Source organism: Cavia porcellus, unplaced genomic scaffold, assembly GCF_034190915.1.
Source record: "Cavia porcellus strain 051 isolate PalLab524CR breed Dunkin Hartley unplaced genomic scaffold, mCavPor4.1 scaffold_6, whole genome shotgun sequence".
Lineage (NCBI taxonomy): Eukaryota > Metazoa > Chordata > Mammalia > Rodentia > Caviidae > Cavia > Cavia porcellus.
In genome coordinates this window covers 29,594,001-29,615,396 of record NW_026947489.1, presented here as the reverse complement: position 1 = coordinate 29,615,396, position 21,396 = coordinate 29,594,001, and the positions used below count along the sequence as shown (strand labels likewise).

The 21,396-nt window shown below is 42.5% G+C and overlaps 1 protein-coding gene across 2 annotated transcripts in view; it reads right to left on the bottom strand.

Annotated features, from left to right (window-relative positions):
* The window catches only part of Dnajc17 (DnaJ heat shock protein family (Hsp40) member C17), a 46,657-nt gene extending 25,265 nt beyond the window's left edge, over positions 1 to 21,392 (bottom strand). For both annotated transcript variants that reach the window (XM_063250278.1, XM_003475426.5), the window contains exon 1: positions 21,218 to 21,392. In XM_063250278.1, the coding sequence (XP_063106348.1) occupies positions 21,218 to 21,295 (78 nt within the window). In that variant the 5' untranslated portion in view covers positions 21,296 to 21,392. The remainder of the gene's footprint in view (positions 1 to 21,217) is intronic.
* Positions 21,393 to 21,396: the final 4 nt, after the last annotated feature.

Here is a 21,396-nt window from a genome sequence, read left to right as displayed (position 1 = left end):
ATAGCTGGGTTCATGTCTTATTAAAAAGTTTCTGCATGTCAAAAGAAATCTCCAGCATAGTGAAAAGAAAACCCACAAACAGGGAAAAAAATCTTAGTGAACTGTCCCTCAGACAAAGGACTTCTAAAACATATAAAGAATTTTAAAAAATCAGACCCCCAAAATGCAAGGACCCAATCCAAAAATGGGCATCTGAGATGAATACACAGCTCTCAGATGAAGAAATACAAATGGCAGATAAATATATGAAAAAATGTTCATCATCATTACTCATTAGAGAAATGCAAATTAAAATAACACTGAGATTCCATCTCGCTCCAGAAAGAATGACCAGGATCAAAAAAACTATCAACAACAAATGCTGGAGAGGCTGTGGGGAAAAAGGAACTCTCCTGCACTGTTGGTGACTGGTGCAACCACTGTGGAAGTCAGTCTGGAGAGTCCTCAAAAAGCTGGGATTGGAAGTCCCATTCAACCTAGCTATTCCACTTCCAGGCTTATTCCCAGAAGAACTGAAAACATCATTCCACAGTGATATATGTGCACCCATGTTTATAGCGCACAATTTGTAATAGCCAGATCTTGGAAACAACCTAAGTGTCCATCAACTGAGGAATGGATAAAAATTGTAGTATTTTTATACAATGGAGTACTACTCAGCTATAAAGAATGATTACATTGAGATATTTATAAATAAATGGGCGCAACTTGAGACCATACTCATAAGCGAAATAAATCAAACTCACATGTATAAATACCATATAGTCTCCCTAGTGTAAGAAATGGTAAGAGTACATAGGAGTTTATGGTACTCATGATTCCCCATTACATTGCTTTGAAGCCTTATAATGATTGCATTCATTAGTTGGAATGGGTTTATCCTGGTTTGTTTGATTTTATTATCTGTGATGGTATGAACAGCTTTTTTGAAGAAAACAAATCATCATAATAGCCAGTGCTGATTTAATATCATCTTACTCTGAAGTTCTACCATGTTTTGCTTTTCTGTTTCCATTGGTTCTATCATGTTGCATCTTATTGGACTGTATTATGTGTGATAGTATAAACAAATTTTCTATGGAAAATGAGATAATATAGTAGCCATTGTTCGTTTTCTGTTATTTGGTTCTGAATGCCCTGTAATACTTTCATCCTCTTTAATGGTTTTATACTATTTTGTTATGTTTGATACTATTGTATATGAAGTTATGCTCAACTATTTCAAATAAAGAGACATTATGGTAGATACTGTTAATTATGGGTTGTCTTCTGGTGAAATACTGTGTTGCATACATTGTTCTGTTCTGATCTGCTTTGTTATGTCCTATTTTGTCTTAATTTCTTTAAAATAAAAAAAAGCAACTCTGGCCAACAAAGGCAAGACAGGAGGCATCACAATCCCTGACTTGATATTATACTATAAACCTACTATGATAAAAACAGCATGGTACTGGCAAAAATAAAGAGAGACAGAGAGGGAGAGAGGGCATGTGCTGAGGATCAATGGAACAGATTAGAAGATGGAGAAAACAACTCCAAGCATACTCAGCTACCTTGTCTTTGACAAAGAGGCAAAAGACCTCTTTATGATTTTTTTTGGGGGGGTGGATACCAGGGATTGAACTCATGACTTCACACTTGCCAGGCAGGCGCTTATGCCGTTCAGCTAAATCCCCAGCCCTAAAAGACCTTTGTAATAAATGGTCCTGAAGATACTATATTTCCATATGCCTAAGAAACATTAAGAGTAGGGGTTTTTTTTGTTGTTTTTTTTGAGTAGGTTTTGAGTAAAACTAAGCCTTGTCTTGTTACCAAGAAAGATTGGCTAGGTGATTAGGTAGACAGCACAGATATCTTGGGGATTTCTTTGCCCTAGGGCCCAGGATAGGATTTTTTTCTGATCCATTACTTGCTTCTGTTTATCTCTGGAGGTAATCTCTTGCAGGCTGGAAATTTTGTTGTAGGTTTTTTTTTTTTAAATCCTTGAATAAAATGTATTTGGGAAAAAAAGAATAGAAATTATACAAACATATGGAAATTAAACAACACACCCTTAAATAATCAATGAATCACAGAAGAAATGAAGGAAGAAATTAGACAGTTCCTACAATCAAACAATAATGCCAGTACAACATACCAGAACCTATGGGGCACAATGAAAGAAGTCATATGAGGTAAGTTTATAGTTGCGACAGTCTACATAAGAAAAATAAATGGAAGCTGGATGTGCTGGCACACAACTGTCATCCCAGCACCTAGGAAGCTGAAACAGGAGGATCGCCACAAGTGAGTTCAGGACCAGCCTGAACTACATAGCAAGACTCTGTCTCAAATACTCCCCTCACTCAAAAAAGAAACAATGAAGGAAGGAAAGAAAGAAAAAGGCATTTAATGATACCTATTTCCAATATTCTATTAAATGGGGAAAAGTTGTAAGCTTTTCCTCTAAAATCAGGAACAAGACAAGGATTTACACTATCAGCACTCCTGTTCAAAACAGTACCTGAAACATCAACCAGAGTATAGGGAGCTGTTGAAGCTGGAGATTGATCACATGTGTGGGGCTAAAGCAAGACCAACCCAGAAAACACAGAGAGCTCAAAACATGCCACTAACAAGTTATTCCAGCACCAAGAAGGCAAGGGGCCCAGGCCAGCCAAACAAGTTGCTAGGCAGTGGGATTGAAAGTGACCTTCTTTGGAGAAGCATAATTAAATGTGCTAGGGCCAGGGATTTAGTTCAGGTGTAAGCACCTCCCTGGTACACATGAGGTCATGAGTTCAATCCCTGGTACCACCAATAAATAAACAGATAAATAAACCAACATGCTACAGTGGTTGAGCAGTTCCTTCTCACCCATCAGGAGAGAAAGGGCTCCACCTGACCTCAGCTTTTGTCTCTTTTATTTTCTCATCCTCTCCAGGTCCTGGGAACACCTAGAGCTGCAGCCAGTCTCTATACCAGCACAATTAGGCAAGAGAAAGAAGTAAAGGGGTTATATTTAGGAAATAAAGTCAAATTATTATTTTCAGACATGATCTTTTGTATTCAAGAACCAAAACATTCCACCAAAATACTCCTAAAATCAACACACAAAAATGATGACATTCCTGTACAACAATAATGAATTCACTGATAAAGAAATTAGGTAAACAATATGACTCACAATAATATCAAGAAAAATTAGCCAGGGATATAGCTCAGCAGCATAAGCACCTGTCTGGCAAGTGCAAGGACCTGAGTTTGATTCCGAGTACCAAAAAAAAGGAGAGAAAGGGTGCAGGAATGTAGTATAACTACTTTTTTTTTTATACTCGCGCTGAATTATACCATGTGCTTTTGCAAATACAAGCTGGAGTTAGGAGTGTGAGTTTCCAGAGAAGGTAGGGCTGCACATTGCTAAGGGTGCCCAATCCCACCTGACCTAGTCACTCTTCAGATAGCAGCCACCTGCTCTAAAGCAGGTCACCCCAAGGGATGCCTTGAGAGGATATTGAAACCAAGAGGGCATCTATTTTTCTCTTGTTTTCCAGATGAGAAATTCAATGTCAAATTCTCTTACACCTTTAGAATATATTCTTTTTTCTTTTCTTTTCTTTCCTTTTTTTTTTTTTTTTGGTCTTTTTTGAGACAGGGTCTCACTACACAGTTCAGGTTGGCCTTGGGCTCATTTTATAGCCCAAGCTGATCTCGAACTTGCAAATGATTCTCCTGCTCAGCCTCCCCAGTGCTGGGATTATAGGTGTGCACCACCACTCCTGGCTTAGAATGCATTCTTAAGCATTAGAAACTTTTCTACCCTCACGTATATAAAACTGTTCAACCCTCACATATATAGAAAGAGTCATTTAGTTTTTTTGTTGTTGTTGTTTTGTTTTGTTTTTTTTGCACCCAGGCATGGCCTGTCTACTTCCAACAGGCAAAATGAAATGAATGCAGAGGGAAGAAGTAACTATGAACTTTTTCACAACTAGAATGGTACTGTAAGAGAGAGAGAAAATGGTCAAAATTACCTCATGTTCAGAATTTCTTTGCATAAAGAGATAGCCATTACTTGTGTTCAAAGTGTAAATGTAAGCCACAGGCAAACCAGACACCTCTGGGTCTTAAAGCACAATCAGATACATCTACTACTAAGCCTGCGGCTCCTCTTCTCCCTCGCCCTTCAGAGGCTCAGGTCAAAGCCTCATCCACTATAACTGAGCCTGAGAGTCTCCTCATTTTGCCCTTCAGGGCAGGGATTCCCAGCCAAGGCTAACTGAAGTCTTTATTCAGGGCATTTCCATCCCTATCTGATTGTGTTCAAGCTCCTTAAGTACAGCATCTCTCATAGGTGAGTAGAGAGTTTGGCTTTACCCATGTCCATGTGTTCTTTTCTCTCAGTGACCTCAGTCAGATCAAACAAGATCTGGAAAAGTTTTCCAATGATCATGATAATTTACTCAGACCTATGAACTAGTCTAGGAAGATGTGATGTTACTCTTAAATTAAACATTGATTTCTAATAAGAGACAAGTTGCATTACAAGCTGCTATTACACTTTGAGATGAATGTCATGTTGTTAATTTTAGAAGCCCAAAAGACAGGCAGCCAGGGGAATGGCTAGTTCTTTTAGGAGCCCAAGCAGCCCTCGCACAAGATTCCTACTGGCCCACCAACCAGACAGACAGGAAGTGAAAATGAGAAACATCTTTTTTTTTTTTTTTTTTTTTAATGAGAAACATCTTTAGACATGTATTCTTGAAGGTCCAGACAAGAACTAAGCCCTTCAATTATTTTAAATTGTCAACTATTCATCAAGACAAAGATGAGAACCCTGTTGCCTTCACAGATCATTTATAAGAGGTATTAATGAAACATATATCCCAGGCTCCTGATTTGGTAGGACAGATTATTCTTAAAGACAAGTTTATTACCCAATCAGATTTAGATATTAGGAAAAAGCTACAAAATATGGCTTTTGCTCCAGATACCTTACTTGGTACTTTAGTGAGAAAGGCCTCCTTAGTATTTATAATTGGGCTGGGGATATAGCTCAGTGGCACAAGTGCCTGCCTGCTAAGTGCAAGGTCCTAAGTTAGATTTCTGGTTTAAAAAAAACAAAGAAATTATACCAGGAAATTGAGACCTGGAAGAGGCCAAGGGGAGAAAACAAAGAGACTAAAGAAAGTAACTAATTAAAAAAAAAACTTTAAAAAAAAGATAAAAGAAAGTAACTGCCTTCATCATGGCCTTAAAAGGAACAGATTCTAAGTCTGATTCTCAGGGCTCCAAGATGATCTCAACAACTAAACTTCAGTTAGAAATGGGCAGAATGGTCATTGCCCCCTGCTCCCTCGTGGCAGTTAGGGATACCTCTTTAGAGGGAGGAACATTGTAGATAGCTAAGTTAGATAGAAATATTATAGGCAGTTAGACAGCTAAGCCCTCAAGGGAGTCAGTGCAGAGGATGAGAATACAACCATGGCAGCAGGTACATTTGCTGAAGGGCAGGCCTCAAGATAAAGACGGAATGATCAGGTCTACACAGCTCCCCAAGGAATAAGGTAATTGTTATCACGTGGTGTAGTAAAGTCTAGCTAGACATCAGTCACCCTGGTGGGTGACTACGACCTACTAATCCATACCTTCCTAAACAGTCTTTGTTCTTTTCGTTTATACTTGCTATGTGACCCGCTTCCCCACTGGAGCAATATTACCTAAGCAGTTATACTTGTAGCTCTATTGGTTGCTTATAGTTTTGACCCACATTGTACACACCTTGTGATTTTGCTCTATACAACTTCCTTTGAGAAATGGGCTTGTTGACAACTCACTTTCTGATTCCTGCCTGCCTCTCAGGAGCTATATTTTCAAGAAATTTTTCCTACTCTTAAACTGTTCTTCCTTAAAATTCATTCTTCAATTTTAGGAAATACAAATTCAGCGTATCTGATACCTTGCAGGTTGGTATTACATTTATCTCCCGTATGTTCCACCCAAACACCACAGAAACAAGAGTGCTTCTTGGACACTCACGCCATCAGAGGCCAAATGGGGAGTCTGGACTTCTATCTTCACTGTGTTATAACAGCCACCACGAGCCTTCACTATAGTGGTGTCAGAGAAAGGCAGACAGAAATCTGGGACTTTTATCCCTACCAGATGAAAACAAACTGTCCCTGAATGGGAGGGTTACACTTGATATTTACTTTATACGATAAGAAGAGCTTGAATTACTTCTTAATCTATGAAAAAAAAGTTAAACAACAAATCAAAGTTTTTCACTTTTCCCCACTATTTTAAGCTAGAAGGCAGCAAGATTCAATGAAAGACAGCGGATTGTGAAATCTCACAGATACATTTTCAAATTCAGAATCTTTTACATACTTTATAGCACAAATGTGGGCAAATTTCCTAAATCTTATTTAACCTTAGGTTCTTCAATTCCACAGTGAGAAAAATAAATCCTCCAAGGCCTGTTGGAAGAATTTGTCCATGTAGGGGCTGGGGATTTTGCTCAGCGGCATAAGGGCTTGCCTTTCAGGCAGGCAGTCGTGAGTTCGATCCCTGGTACCAATAAAAACGAAAAAAGATTAAAAAAAAAAAAAAAAAAAAAAAAAAAGAATTTGTCCATGTGAAACACCTGATGAAACTCTGATATAAGTTCCCAAATCTCTCTGTCACCTACTCCTAGAAGGTAGGGAGTGGGTGGAGGAATAAACCACATCATCCCAACAGGATGCCAACATGACAGGAACCCCAGAAATGAACCCCGATCCACAGTTCAGCCCAATTTGAATTCTCTAGATAGACACAGCTGGTTTCAAGTCTGTTGAGGAACAGTTTTAAAGTTCAATCTTTGGTTGGTCCTCGGGGCCTTAGACATATTCTCAAAAGGTAGATGGCATAGTAGGTAACCTGAGATTTAGAGTGGTCACAAACCAAGCCTAGCTGGCCTCAGAATGCTGGTCAAGTGTGTGTATCTTGATTACTTACTGTTATGGATTGAGAACTGGTGGTCAACTTAACACCACCTGGATTAAATCAGCATGGCACTGAGCGTAGATGCTCCACCTGAGCAAAGTTGCCAGCATAAATAGAGAGGTGAAGAAGAAGGGAGGCATTAATGCGTTAAGGCATTGTGGGTTCTCCTATAAGCTGCTGTTTGAGCCACTGGTTCTCCTGGAGAAGTTCTGATCCTCATATCAAGCATTGCTTCCTGGCTCTGAAGAGGAAGACGTGTGCCGCTTGGTCTCCAGGATAAACTCGTCACGCTGGCTTCCTGGCATGTGCTTCCTGACTGAGCTTGTCGTTGGAAGAGCTCAGGATCTCCGTGTCACTGAGGATGGCTGTGGTGCTTTTCAGAACAGCCCTGGTCTTTGCTGTGAGTGTGACTTCTGGGCTCCAGTGTAGAATCCTCATCCATCCCATCAGCACAGCTCCTTTGCCCTGCTAGCATGGACTTTCTGGCTTCCACCACTGACTTTTGGGCCTTCCCGGCATGGATCGGGAAAACAGACTGGTGTGAATCCTTCTTGTGGGCTCTGGACCTCCAGTTGGACTCGTGGGAGGCACTGTCATGAGCTCTGGGTTTTCATATGGACTCATGTGGGACATTGCTGTGAGATTTAGGTCCTTGACTAAATATTCTATGTCTTTGGTGTTGCAAATAGATTTCCTGCAGTTCCTTGTGTTAACTCTGGGTGACCATCATAAAACAATATTATAAACTCCATGTCCTGATTCTAATTGTTCTCTGCACAACCCCTGACTACAACAGTTACTATATTTAGTTGTTAAGCCTGTCAGGGCAGGGTTCATTCTTCAGTTTGAGCCTCAAAGACCAATTCTGACTTAGAACTAGTTGGCCCTCAGGTTGGTGCTTTGTGTTCCAAACTGGATCCCCAGCTTTGTCAAACCCTCCTGGGATGAATCCCTCGTCAGTTACACACTCAACTCTCCTAAAGCAAGCCCTCAAAAAAGCTTCCAGTCTCCATATTATTTATTATAAAAAATCTTCCCTTAAAAACAGCTCAAGAGATTGGATTCAGACAAAAGGTACAAAAAAAACCCCAATATTTTTAAGTATGATAAAGGTGGTAAAAAGAGTAATTTTCAGAAAACAAAGAAATACCACTCATGTAATGAGGTAGGGTAAAAACAGGACTGTAGAAACCCAGGAAACCCAAGCTGGTAGCTCCTCTAGGAAGTGAAGCTAGGCATTTGCAGGTACTAGGAGCCCTGACGTGGGGTTGAAGCAGCCTGTCAAGGCTCTTGGGCTGTCTTTATAACTTGCACCTTCTCTAGTCTATGGCTTTGGAACCCATGCATTCCTGAGACCTCAGGATCTCCCACCCCCAAACACTCCTGTGCAGACCATGGTTTTTCAGAGATCAGGCTGTCTCCAAAGCACAGCCCCAGAATGACCAAGCTCTCAGATAACATAAACCTTAGAAGAACTTTAAACACTAATTTGCAGAAGTCTCCTGATGCCTGTTTAAAATATTGCTGCCTACCACCTCTTTTTTCTCATCCCAGGACACTAGTTGAGTTTAATCTGTCTTTGATGGCTCAGGATTATCACCCAAAACAGGAATCATACAAATCATTCAGGCTTTTGCTAAGCTTCCCTTAATAGCAGTAATCTGAAATTCTACCCCTTTTATAGTTTTCCTGTTACTTCGTTAGTCAGCCTTTCCTAGACGGTGCCAGTACTTTCCAATCTCCTGTTGCTTTTCTAATGTTGTCTGTACAAATAGCTGGTTATATAACTTTCACAAATGACAGCATACAAGTGTAGGGATGAATGGAGGTTTCCTTTACAAACATGGTAAATGTACATAGGGGGCAGGGAGTTTTGCTCTCCCCAGGGCCCAGAACAGTATAATGAATAGCACCTGGCACTTAGTAGGCACATAACAAATATCTGCTGAATGAATGTTCTCAAACAAAAAACAGTGAGAAAGCCTCAACCCTCCGATTCCCACTGAGCAGACAGGAGTGGGTGCTGTCCTGATCCAGGAAATCACAATTTCCCCTTCTACCTGCTAACATCTCTTGAAAACTCAAGTCTAGGAAAGGAAAGAACTTACTAAAGCAGATTTCCAGGCAACCAAGGTGGGAAATACATGTTACCCCAACAGCCACATGACATGAGTAAGAATTACCAGTTAGTCATTCAGCCCTTCTCCAGAAGCTCGGTAACTGGTTCTACCACTTTCGGCAAGGAGGATGGGGGGACAGGCTGGGTCCCCTGCCACCGCACTACTGGGCTTCGCCCCAGGCACGCAGCAGCCCTCTGAGGATTCTCCTGCCTCCAGTTTCACCTCTTCAGGGGAAGGAACTCCTGACTCACACACAAAGGCAAGGTGCTAAGGGGTCCAATAAATAGAAAAGAGCCATCATTAACTTGAAAGATGCCCTATGAAGAAGAGATCATTATTTTTTAAAAGGTTGTTATCATTTCTTATAAAACTTGGAGCCAGCTAAGTAAGTAGTACAAGTAATTAGGCCCAGTTCTCAAAAGCCAGGCCTATAGGTTGGACTCATAAGGAATCACAGAGAGGCAGCCCTGTGTGACAAGGCCTGAATGAACAAACCATCCACAGTGGGTGAATCCGAGAGAAATCCAGTAGCAGGCCCACTTGCTGAAATGGGAACAGTAAGCACAGCCTGGGCAGTCATTCCTCCCGAGTCTGAGGGAGGCGCCCATCTCTTCATCCTCGCATTGGCAGGAGTACCAGAGTTTGGGTAGGTAACTGCCTGATGTCACAGAGAGTAAGTGAACCACACTGCTCTGGGCCCTTGTCTAGGAGTCCCCTCTACTGAAAGAGGCCACTTTCACTTCTTATAGCCTGTGGCAACTGTGAGGCAGCACACTAAAGAAATCCCCAAATGTTCAGGTACTGTGGAGGCCGAGGAGGACTGCTCCCAAGGCTCTGCACAAGCAGGATGCCCCCTCCCCAGTCCAATACCTTAGTACAATGGCTCCAAACTGTGAGCCTGCTGGTGGTACTGCAATCATCCTGGGGGAATTGGAACCCACACAAGTACCTCTCTCAATCTGCCAATCACGATCTGTGGGCCAGGCACAGGACATGGACCTATGTAGTCTGCAACTGGGAGTGGGCTTTGGGCCCAGCCTGCTTCTCTCCAATGTTTGGCCCGTATGCTATGTGGAGATCTGGGTCCTCAGCCCATCCCTGTGTCCCCCTTCAGCTCCTCTTATCCCTCTGGCTCTCATCTATTGGTCCTCCCTTCCTTTAGCCCTCACAGCATTCCTTCCTGGTCCTCAACTCTTGTCTTGCTTCCCTCTTCCACCCACCTGGAACCCAGTCCACAGCCTTCTCCCTTCTTAGATGTCATCATGCTGTGTGACTTTATCTCCTCCTTCCCACTTTCCTTCGGCACCTCAATTCTCAGGTTCAAACCTCAAAGACCTTTTCCACCTTCTCTAGGTTATACCCTCTCCCCAGCAGCCACAAGGCTCTCCCCACTGCCTGATACCACCCTGAACACCTAGATCCCTCGATCTCCAGCCAAAGACCCACTCTGGGGACCTGAACTCCTTGTCTTCGAGCCTGGAACTTCCCATACTCCCATAGCTCTCTCTCTCTCTCTTTTTTTTTTTTTTTTTAAAGGTAGGGTCTTGTTGTGCAGTTTAACCAGGACTTGAACTTTCTTTGTAGCTCAGGCTAGCCTTGAACTCACAGCAACCCTCCTGCCTCAGCCTCCTAAGTGCTAGAATTATAGGCATGCACCACTATGCCTAGCTCATTTCAATTTTTTGCCCTTAATGCACTGGTTTCCTTTTTAACCAATTTATGTTAGTAAAAAAAAAAAAAAAAAAAAGTGTCTTATGGGCATGGTGATGCATGCATGTCATCCTAGCCCTAGGGAGGCTGTGTCCAGAGGACTATCATGACTATGAAAGGCCAGCCGGGGCTACATATCAAACTGCTGTCCCCCTCCCAAAAACAGAGTGTTGATTTAAATAACTAAAAGAATGGAAACAACAGGGCTGGAGGTTTAGCTCAGCGGCATAAGTGCCTGCCTTGCAAGCAGGCAGTAGTGAGTTCGATCCCTGGTACCAATAAAAAAGGAAAAAGACACCCCCCCCCCCAAATTTGGGCTGGGGATTTAGCTCAGCAGCATAAGCGCCTGACTTGCAAGCAGGCAGTCGTGAGTTCAATCCCCGGTACCGATAAAAAGGAAAAAGACAAAAAAAAAAAAAAAAAAAAAAAAAAAGTTCTGTAGAATGGAAACAACAAAACTGAGGAAAGTGATTATGCAAATGAAAAACATTTTGAATGGTGCCTTGGCTTAAATGGAACTGCACTATGTAATTTTAACACAAATTATAACATTGTTCCACAGTAGTTCATTCCTGCTGAGTTCACCAGCATCTAGCAGCTTTGCTTACTGACAGCCAAATCTCACTCTGTACCACAGATGCAGTGGCAAGGCTCTCTGGGTCCTACAGACCTTCTCGTTACCCTAATTGCTCCTGAAATGTAGGTCGTGGAAAAAACTCTGAAAAAAGAGTAGAAACTTCAGGTTTGGGCAGGGGTTCTGCATTTACTAGCCACCTTCTGCTGGGTAAATCAATTAAACTCTTTGAGCCTTGGTTTTCTCATCTATAAATTGGAGCTAATAGTCTTTGCCTACCTACAGTCTTGTTTTGAAGATCACATCAAATGAGATAATTTATGTGAAAGCACTTTGGTATCATATAAATGTGAGGCATTATCCTGAATGTTAATGAATAGCTTACAGCTTACAAACACAAGTGAATCATTCCTTTGACTTCACAGGGAACCAAGTAACTTCAAAACTCCAGAGCTGCAGCCAGAATTAACCATCAGAGACAGAGTAGGAGGCCTTGGAGGCCAGATGCTACCATAGTACCACCAACCTCAGGCCAGGCTGTGGTGACGGAAAAACATCTTTGAATGAAACCAAGCTCAGTACTCAGCACCTTGAGGTCTCAACATCTGGTCTGGAGAAAACAGGCTTTGGAAGGGATCCCTCTGGACACCGGGACTATTGTTATAGACAGCTGAATTAACTAGAAATATTATAGTTAGAGAGACAGGGCTAGGTCCTCAAAGGAGCCAGGACAGAAGCCCAGATACCTTGCAACTATGGGGGAGACAGGCACTTCCTATGTGGGCCAGGCCTCAAGACAAAAGATCAAACAAATACACCTACATCCTAAGGACTGATATTCTAAATAGCTCTCTATTACCCTGAGGAAACCAGGAGTCACTATTCCAACCCCCTAGGGAAGAGTCACTGCTCTCTAAGAATGCCCACTTTCTATGTGACTTGCTTTCCCATTTGTCCCTAATGTAATCAATTTTACCTGAACTATTATCTTATTGGCTAACTATAGTTCTGTCCCACCTTATGCTCATCTGCCTTGTGAGTTTCCAGTTTACCACTTTAAACCCAACTCACCCCACGATTTTACTCTATAAAAGTCCCTGGAAAAGACAGAGTCCTTGGCAACCTGCTCAGGACCCCTCTGTCTTGTTCAGACAGAAGCTTTCTTTCTCTCAATAAATATATTCTACTCTTAAACTCCGTTGTTCCTAAAATTCATTCTTCGATTTTTAGAGAACATGAACTCATACCAAACATAGTAGGGCGGGAGTTTCATTCCCCTGTATATGTCAGGCACACCTCAAATCCAGAAATAGCCCATAGAACATAGTTTAACCACCCTATAATCCAGAAGCCTAAACACACTGCACTTTCCAAATTCGTCTTCTGCAAAATCTTCAACAAACTAGGTGATGCCCAGTTACTTATCCTGAGAGACACTTTTACTGCTCCATCTTCAACTCATGCTGCTCCTTTGAGCTTTTTTTTTTTTTCTTGTGAAACAGGATCTTACTATTGTAGTACAGGCAACCCTTGAACTCACTGTGTAGCCCAGGCTGGCCCTGACCCTACGCTGATTCTCCTACCTCAGCCATCCAAGTATTGAGGTTACAGGCAAGCGCCACCTTTCCCTGCTCAGGAAACAATGTTGATATGTCACATTCAGATATAAGAATATGTGGTTTAAATAAATATAAAAATATATTAGCTAGCATACAGATAAAATAACCTTTTTCTTAAAGTAACTTATATGATATAATATAGCTTCCCTCTCTGAAAATGTTAAGGTATTTTCCTGATAAAGACTTAAAAATTGAGTCTTAGAAGAGTTGATTACTCATCTTGGCAGCACATGCCTATAATCCCAGCAGCCAGGAAAATGAGGTAGAGGTTCTCAGGGTCTCTGAGGCCAGATCCCACCATTTGATATGATCTTTAAAACTAGGCTACACAGTAAGTTCAAGCCTGGCCAGAACTACGTAGCAAAATCCTGACTCCCCAGAAGAAAGATGGAAGGAAGGTAGAAAGGAAGGAAGCCAGATACATTTTTAAACAGAACTTACAATATTTACCAAGAAAAAGGGAGCTACGAATTCTTCAAAGGGTTTTAAAAGAAAGTCAAGGGTGCCACTGATGGAAGATAAAGATGGATATAGGCTGAAAATATCAACCTGGGCGCCAGTCAGGGGCTGAGGCTGATTTACTGTGGACTTAAACAATTTTACAACCTCTCTGAACCACTGATAACAGTCAATGGTTCTGAAGATCGCTTCTAACTCGCAGTGCTGTCTTCTTTCATCCTACAAGGTCTTGCCCAAAAACATCTCCTCAGGGAAACCTTCCCTAGTTCTGCCAATCATCTGAATCACGTCTTCTTCATCTTACACTATTCTCCCTTGTATTCTTTCATCAGAGCTTTTTCATTCTACCTCAGAGTTTGTTGTTCCCTACACCATGTGAGTTGTCAGAAAGCAGACGCGATACCTTATTCGGCACTTAGGTTCCACCATGCCCACATAGTACCTTGTCCATAGTGATTCTCTATGACTGTGCTGATGTGACCAACACAGTGAACTCTAGTGACCCTCACGTTTGTTTCACTTGATTCTCCTTTCTCCTGTCTCAATTAAGAACGACTAGAGTGTTGTTAGGTGAATAAGCACTGACTGCTGGCACTGGAATGAGTAAGAAGGGTAAGGGTAGAAAGAAAACTCAAACAGAAACTATGCGTGATGTTATTTAACTTAAAACTTACAACAACAATGACAAAGAAAAGAGCTGCCCAGTGAAAGGTTCTTGCCTCAGTAACGAATCTGAAGGTCAAAGTAGAAATGCCTACCACTTCCTGCTTCTTCTCCAGCTCCTGTTTGCATGCAAAGAACATTCCAATTGGCTACTCACATGTCAGCAATGCCCACCCTAAGCGCCACCCCAGTTGCAAGTTAGGTATATCCCATGCCTTATGTTTCTGGCAGAGAAAGCCAGGCCCCGGCAGTCATGGAGCGCTCATTAGAATAAAGGCTATTTTTACTTTATATTCTCTTCTACCGCACAGAAAACCCTATCACCCAGTAGTGAGCACTCACTCTGTGCCAAGCTCTGCATTAGTGCTTCCTGCAGAGCAAGCCTCACAAACAGTGCAATCAAGGAAGGACTGTCATTCTCACCATGCAGATGGGTAAAGGAAGGCACAAAGAAGTTAAATATTCCCTCAGGATCACCAGCTAGGCAAGCTGTAGAGCCAACAGCCACAGTCTGACTAAAAAGTTCTCTCTCTCTCTCTCTCTCTCTCTCTTTTGGTGGCAATGGAGATCGGACCCAGGGCCTTCAGACTGAGCTATGTTCCCGGCCCTTTTTTAAATTTTATTTTGAGAAAATCTTGCTAAATCTCAAAATTGCTCTGGCCAGGTTGAAATGTGAAATCTTTCTTGCCTCAGCTTCCCAAAATATTGGGATTATGGGTATACTACCATGCTGGATTCAAAGTCCACCTTCTTAACCGTAACTGCTAGTGAGGACAAAAGCAATTATCAAGGCACAGTTCTCAGCATTGCCCAATGCTCTGCATTGTGATTTCCATCCATGTTCAACACATGCTAGATGCAACAAGCAACAGCTGTTGTCCTTGCTTAAGATTAGATATCAACAGAAAGCTAAGGTAGAAGGAGTGCAAGAGTCTAGAACAGCGTGGGCTGCACAATGAATTTAAGGCAACCTGAATTACAAAGCAAGACCCTGTTTAAAAAAAAAAAAAGATTAGATATCAAAACTGTTACTTTCTGCATCAAGTACTTTCTCCATTGCTGTAGGAAATCACTTTCTGATTTGCAAAGTGAACTTCTAGGAAAATTAACCATGTTAGCCTCTGCTAAGATTCTAAAACAATGAGTCCCAGGAAAAGATGCTGGAAACAGAGATTACAGTGAACTCTTCTTTTTACATAGGCATCCCCTGCACCAGGCACAGAGACTAGTACCAAATAGACATTTAATAAAAATGTCTGTGGGCTTGAGATGTAGCTCAGTGGAAGAGTGCATGCTCAACATGTCTCCATGTATGCTGTCCCCAGCACCACATGTACAAGATTTTCCTAGCTGGATGTAGTGATGTCTGCAATCTAGCACTCTGTGAGGCTGAGGCAGGAAGACCACAAGTTAAAGTTCAGCCTGGGTAACTTCGCAACTAGCAAGATCCTGTTCCAAACTTTTAAAAAATAGCCAGGCATAGTGATGCATGTCTGTAATCCCAGCAATCAAGAAGCTGAGGCAAGATTACTACCACAAGTTTAAAGCCAGCATGGGCTACATAGTGAGTTCAAGGCCAGCCTGAACTACATAGTGTGACCCTGTGTCAGAAAAACCAAAAAAACCCCTAAATCTAAAGTAAATAAATAAATCCCAACACTCAGGAGGCTGAGGCAGGAGATCATTCCAAGTCTGAGACCAGCCTGGGCTACCAAGTGAGCTCAAGGCCAGCCTAAACTGCATAGTGAGACCCTATCTCAAAAAGACAGACAGACAGACAAATAAATAAATAAGGGCTAGGAACATAGATCAGTGTGAAACCCCTGAGCTTAATCCCCAGTACCATACACACATGAAAAGCACCAGGTGTGGTGATGCATGTCTGTAATTTCAGCACATGAGAGGCAAAGGCAGGAGGATCATTACCAGTTTGAGGCCAGCCTGGGCTACAAAGTGATTTCAAGGTCACCTCGAACTATACAGCAAGACTATCTCAAACTTCCCCCCAAATGGTTTTTTTTTTCTCTTTCTCTCATGGGAAATTTTTCTGCCTATCTCTAAAACACATAGAGAAAGGGAAATGCAATGAAAAAGATCCAAAGAGAACAGAGTGGTTTCATTACATTCAGACTCAGAATACACTGGCCCTGGGTGAGGCACTGGGTACACAGCAAGCTGCTGCTGAGGCAGGGCCTTGCTCAGAGAGATGGGCCACTTCCTACCTCCTGCCTCCGTGCCTGGTCTCTGTAGTTGCTCCATTCATTCAGCAAGTCTTACTGCCAGCCTACCACATGTCAGTTACCAGGTTAGGGGCTACAACAGAAGTGAATGGCCCTCACCTGCTCCTAAGAGGCAGGAATACAGGGAGGAATAAGGCAGGAGGCAAGTAATCACATAGCTGAATACACTGCTGCAAAATTCAGTTCTAGAAAGGAGAAGAGCCAGTTGCTACAGCAGAGAATAAGAAGCTGAGCAAGTATGAAGGCAAGTGTGGTGACACATGCCTGTAATTCCAGCTACTTGGCTGAGGTAAGAGAATCACAAGTTCAAGGTCAACTTGGGCAACCAAGAGACTTTGTCTCAAAATAAAAAATAAAAAGGGCTGGGGGTGTACCTCAACAACAGAGCACTTGCCTACCATGCACAAGGCCCCAGAACCACCAAAAAAAGAAGAAATATAGGGAGACAGAAAATAAGGAAGAGGGGCAGGAAGAGAGAGAGAGACAAGGCCTCTCTAAGGGTGCCATTTAAACTGAGTTTTGAAGGATAAAAACAACCCATGAAGGGAAGAAAATCATTTCTGGCACATGAAAAACCTTGTAAGAAAGAATAGGAAATCCTATTGAGCATTTCATTGAAAACACAACAGGGCTTTAAGTGAATATCAATATAATTTCATTCTCTGTGAGAAGAAAGAAAAGCATGCTCGATTAGAATAGGTTGGGGCTAGGGATGTGGCTCAGTGGTAGAGTTCTAGAATTGCATGCACAAGGCTCTGGGTTTGATGCCCAGCATCACAAGAGAGAGAAAGAGAGAGAGAGAGAGAGAGATTAAAATAGGTTGGAAGCAGAGAGACAAGTGGGTTGGACTGGTGGTGGAGAGAAAGAAAGTAACAAACATTTCAAAATTATTTGAGAGGATGCTGGGTAAGGTGGTGCATGCCTATAGTCCCAGCTTGGGAGGCTGGGGCAGAAAAACCACTGTGAGTTCAAGGCCGGCCTGGCTACATCGTAAGCTCAAGGCCAATCTGAACTACATAGACTCTTGTCTTAAGCAAACAAAAAGACTATTTTGAGAGATTGATACATGAGGACCCAAGAAGTACCAAGAAGGACTCAGGTTCCTAGCATAAGTGGATGGGGCTAGGGATACAGCTCAGTGGCGGAGTGTTTGCCTAGCACATGCAAGGCCCTGAATTAGATCCCCCAAATGAGAGGTAGGGATGGGGTACAATCCTAGCTTCAGTGGATGGTATGGTGGTACCATTTACTGAAATGGTCTCAGAAGTCCAACAAAAGAACAGGTTTCCAGAGAGAAATTTAAAAGTTCAATTTTTTTTTAAGAGTTCAATTTTGGATGTAGCAAGACTTAGAACACTATGAAACATTCAAGTGAAGAGATCAAATAGGCAGATGAGTGTATTACAGCTTTAGGATTCAGAAAAATGCTATGAGTGAAAGTTAAATTTGCTGTTAATGGTCATCCTTGTCACTGAATTGTGCAGGGCAAGGTCAGGAAGACATGATAGAAGGAACAGGATCTGAGCTGGGCATCAGGGCATCTAGGTTTTAGTTCTACTCAATTCTGTCACTAAACAAACATCCTCTCTGACTTTGTTTTACCATCAGTAATACAAAGAGGTGGGCCCGTATCAGAGGTGCTGTGGGAGTAGAATTACTGAGGACTAAATTCAAAACCACTAAGCTTTCTCTGGCACATTTTTTATTTTTTATTTAGGAGTTCACTCTGTTCCTGGAGACTGGTGTGCTTCTTGAACAAGGAATACCAAAAGCAAAATGTAAGAAAATTATGGCAGATTCTATGTTTAGCTCAAGAGAGTTTGTTTAATAGGCTTCAGCTGGTATCAGTGACGCTTTATAGGAAGTTATCTGCCAACCTGGAGTTTATCAGCCAAATGTCAAAGCAGTGCCCAAGCTGAGCATGGTGGCACAAGCCTGTAATCCCAGCATTTGGGAGATTGAGGCAGAAGGATCACTATGAGTTGGGGAGACCAGCCTGGGCTACAAAGTGAGTTCAAGGCCAGCATGAAGTGCATAGCAAAACCCTGTCTCAAGACAACAAAAAAAAAGCAATGCCCAAATTCATGGATTTCAATTAAAATGGGGTGCTCAAAAGATTTAAGGGAGAGCCTCTTTTGGGCCTTCCTTTCCAAAATGACGAAAAAAGAAGGAACAACGGTCGTGCTAAAAAGGCCCGCGGTTGGGGCTGGGGATTTAGCTCAGCGGCATAAGCACCTGCCTTGCAAGCAGGCGTTCGTGAGTTCGATCCCCTGTACTGATTAAAAAAAAAAAAAAAGAGCTGCGGTCATGTGCAGCCCATTCGCTGCAAAAACTGCGCCCGGTGCGAACCCAAGAATAAGGCCATTAAGGAGTTCCTTATTCAAAACACCATAGAGCAGGGGCTGAGGATTTAGCTCAGCGGCATAAGCGCCTGCCTTGCAAGCAGGCAGTCGTGAGTTGAGTTCGATCCCCGGTACCGATACAAAGGGAAAAGACAAAAAAAAAAAAAACAAAAAAACACCGTAGAGGCCCTTTCCGAAGCGAGTGTCTTCCATGGTTATGTCCTTCACAAGCTCTATGTGAAGCTGCATTACTGTGTGAGTTGTGCCATTCACAGCAAAGTGGTCAGGAATCGATCTCCGGGAGCTCCTCGGAAGGACCGAACATCTCCACCCCGATTTAGCACCTGCTGGTGCTGCCCCATGACCCAAAGCCCATGTAAGGAACTGGGTGTTAATCGATTGAAGAAAACTGTCTTGGGAAAGAAATAATAAAGTGAATGTTATACTATATACATAGCATGTTGAATGTATTTGCCAAAAAAATAAAAATTAAAAAATTAAAAAAAAAGATTTAAGGGAGAATCACTTCATGTATTCAACAGATACACAAAAAATACAGACTATTTAAGTCAATTAGAAGATAATAGCAATATAATTCTGCTGCGAGACTCATAAGGAGATTTAAGAATGGCAGATGCGATGGGGTAGCTAATGTTGAACATATTCTGAAAACTGGATTATCTAAATGACAGTTGATGAGATTTTAGAAAAGTTCATGGACTCATATTATTATTCTACTGTAGCACTGATAATAAACAGGAAATGAAAGTCTACAAAAAGAACCCTACGTGAAAAACGATCATCTCCTAAAGACAACTGCCTTCCTGTGCTCACTGTAGCACTATTCACAATAGCCAAGATATGGAACCAACCACACACACAATGGATTATTCCACCTTAAAAAGAAGATTCTGGCACTTGAGACAATTTGAGTGAGCCCTAAGGACATTATGTTAAGTGAACAAACCAGACAGAAAAATACAGCACTACCTCACTTTCAGAAAGTACAGGGCCAGACAACCAAAGTTTAGGTGGCCCTTCTCTTATACACTTTGAATGTTCCTTAGGCCCCCTAGATTCCCCTAGAGAACATGACAGTACTAAGTCAAGGAAAGGGATACTACCACCTACCAGGTCCTAGATTTCCCTTACTCTCTACCAAAAGTATTCCTCACCAAGGTATCCAAAGTGAAAACAGAAATAAGTGCTGGAAAGCAGAAGTGGCTGATGAGTAACTGATAAGGTCTTTCTCAAGATGTCATCTACTTTTCAAGGCTTATCTTTTACTTTTTCCATTATGTTTCAGACAAAATGGACTGTACAACTCTTAGTACCCAGGACATAATAAACATATAGATGCTCAACATTATTAATACTCAAATATTAAAGTCTTAGAAGACAGATGCAGTAAATGCTTTTGGTACTTAACACTGGCTTTTTTTTTTTTTTTCAGTACTGGACTTTGAATTCAAGACCTTCACACTGAGCTACATTCCCTAACCCATCTTTATTTTTGAGACAAAGTCAAAGTAAGTCCTTAGGCTGGGGATTTAGCTCAGTGGCATAAGCGCCTGCCTGGCAAGCGCGAAGTCGTGAGTTCGATTCCCGGTTCCGCAAAAAAAAAAAAAAAAAAAAAAAAAAAAAGTCCCTAAATTTCCCAGAGTGGGCTCAAATTTGGGATTCTCCTGCCTCAGCCTCTCAAAGTGGCTGAAATAATAGACATACCCCACCACTCCTGGCTCCAATATCCTGCTCTTAAAAGCCCATTCCGCCCTTGAGCAGTCCAGAAATATAGGGGCCTTGATGGGCATTCATTTTCACGCAACAAATTATCAAATTATCAGCCTCTGCTGCCTATATCGTTACAAACCATTACCATGAAGTAGAGGGAAATAACAGAAACTTCACATACAGCTTGATTAGTGTTATCCCCAGCCCTTTGGTCCACACTTGCTATACCGTTTGATCCTGTTTTGGGCCCACCATCTAGCACATGCTGAGAAGGACAACACTGAAAATCTGCCATTTGAAAAGGGTCAATGGGCTAGAGAGGGCAGGGTTGTAAGTCACATGGCCAAACTGAGATGAAAAGGTAATAGTGAAGGAGCCTTGTAATTTGATCTTTCTTACACTCTAGATTTTAAGCCATGTCAAATCAGCCTGCAGAACAGACTAAAAGAGAAACGTCCCTAAGTCCCAGTAGACGCAAAAGTGGACGAGGAGGCTGAGGCTGCGCAGGCGCAAAGAGGTCAGGCTTTTCTGACGCGCACCCGGGTCTCTCCCAAACAGCAGCCAGAGTAGAGCCACATGGCGCGAGGGACCCGCTGTGCCCCTTTCTACACAAGTCCCTCATACTGTCCAGGAAAGGTTTGAGCGCCCCGCTTCTGGGGCTGTCGGGCCGCCCCACGCTCCCCGCCCAGAACCCAGCCAAACCTGGAGCACTGGTGCCAACAGCGGAAAAGGCGCCTGGACAGGAAAGGCCGCCAGGCCGTTCAGGGTCTGCCTTCCTCGCCACCGTTCTTACCTCTTTGTCCGCCGCCTGCTCCTCAATACCTAGCAGCGCGTACAAGTCCATCTGTAGGAGCTCCTTTGTCACCGCCATGGCTCCTGTCCTGACTGGGTTCGTACTACAACTCCCATGAGCCCAGGCAGGGCGGGGCCGCGCGTCGCTTAGCCTCCTGGGAACCACCGGGTTCCGGTTCC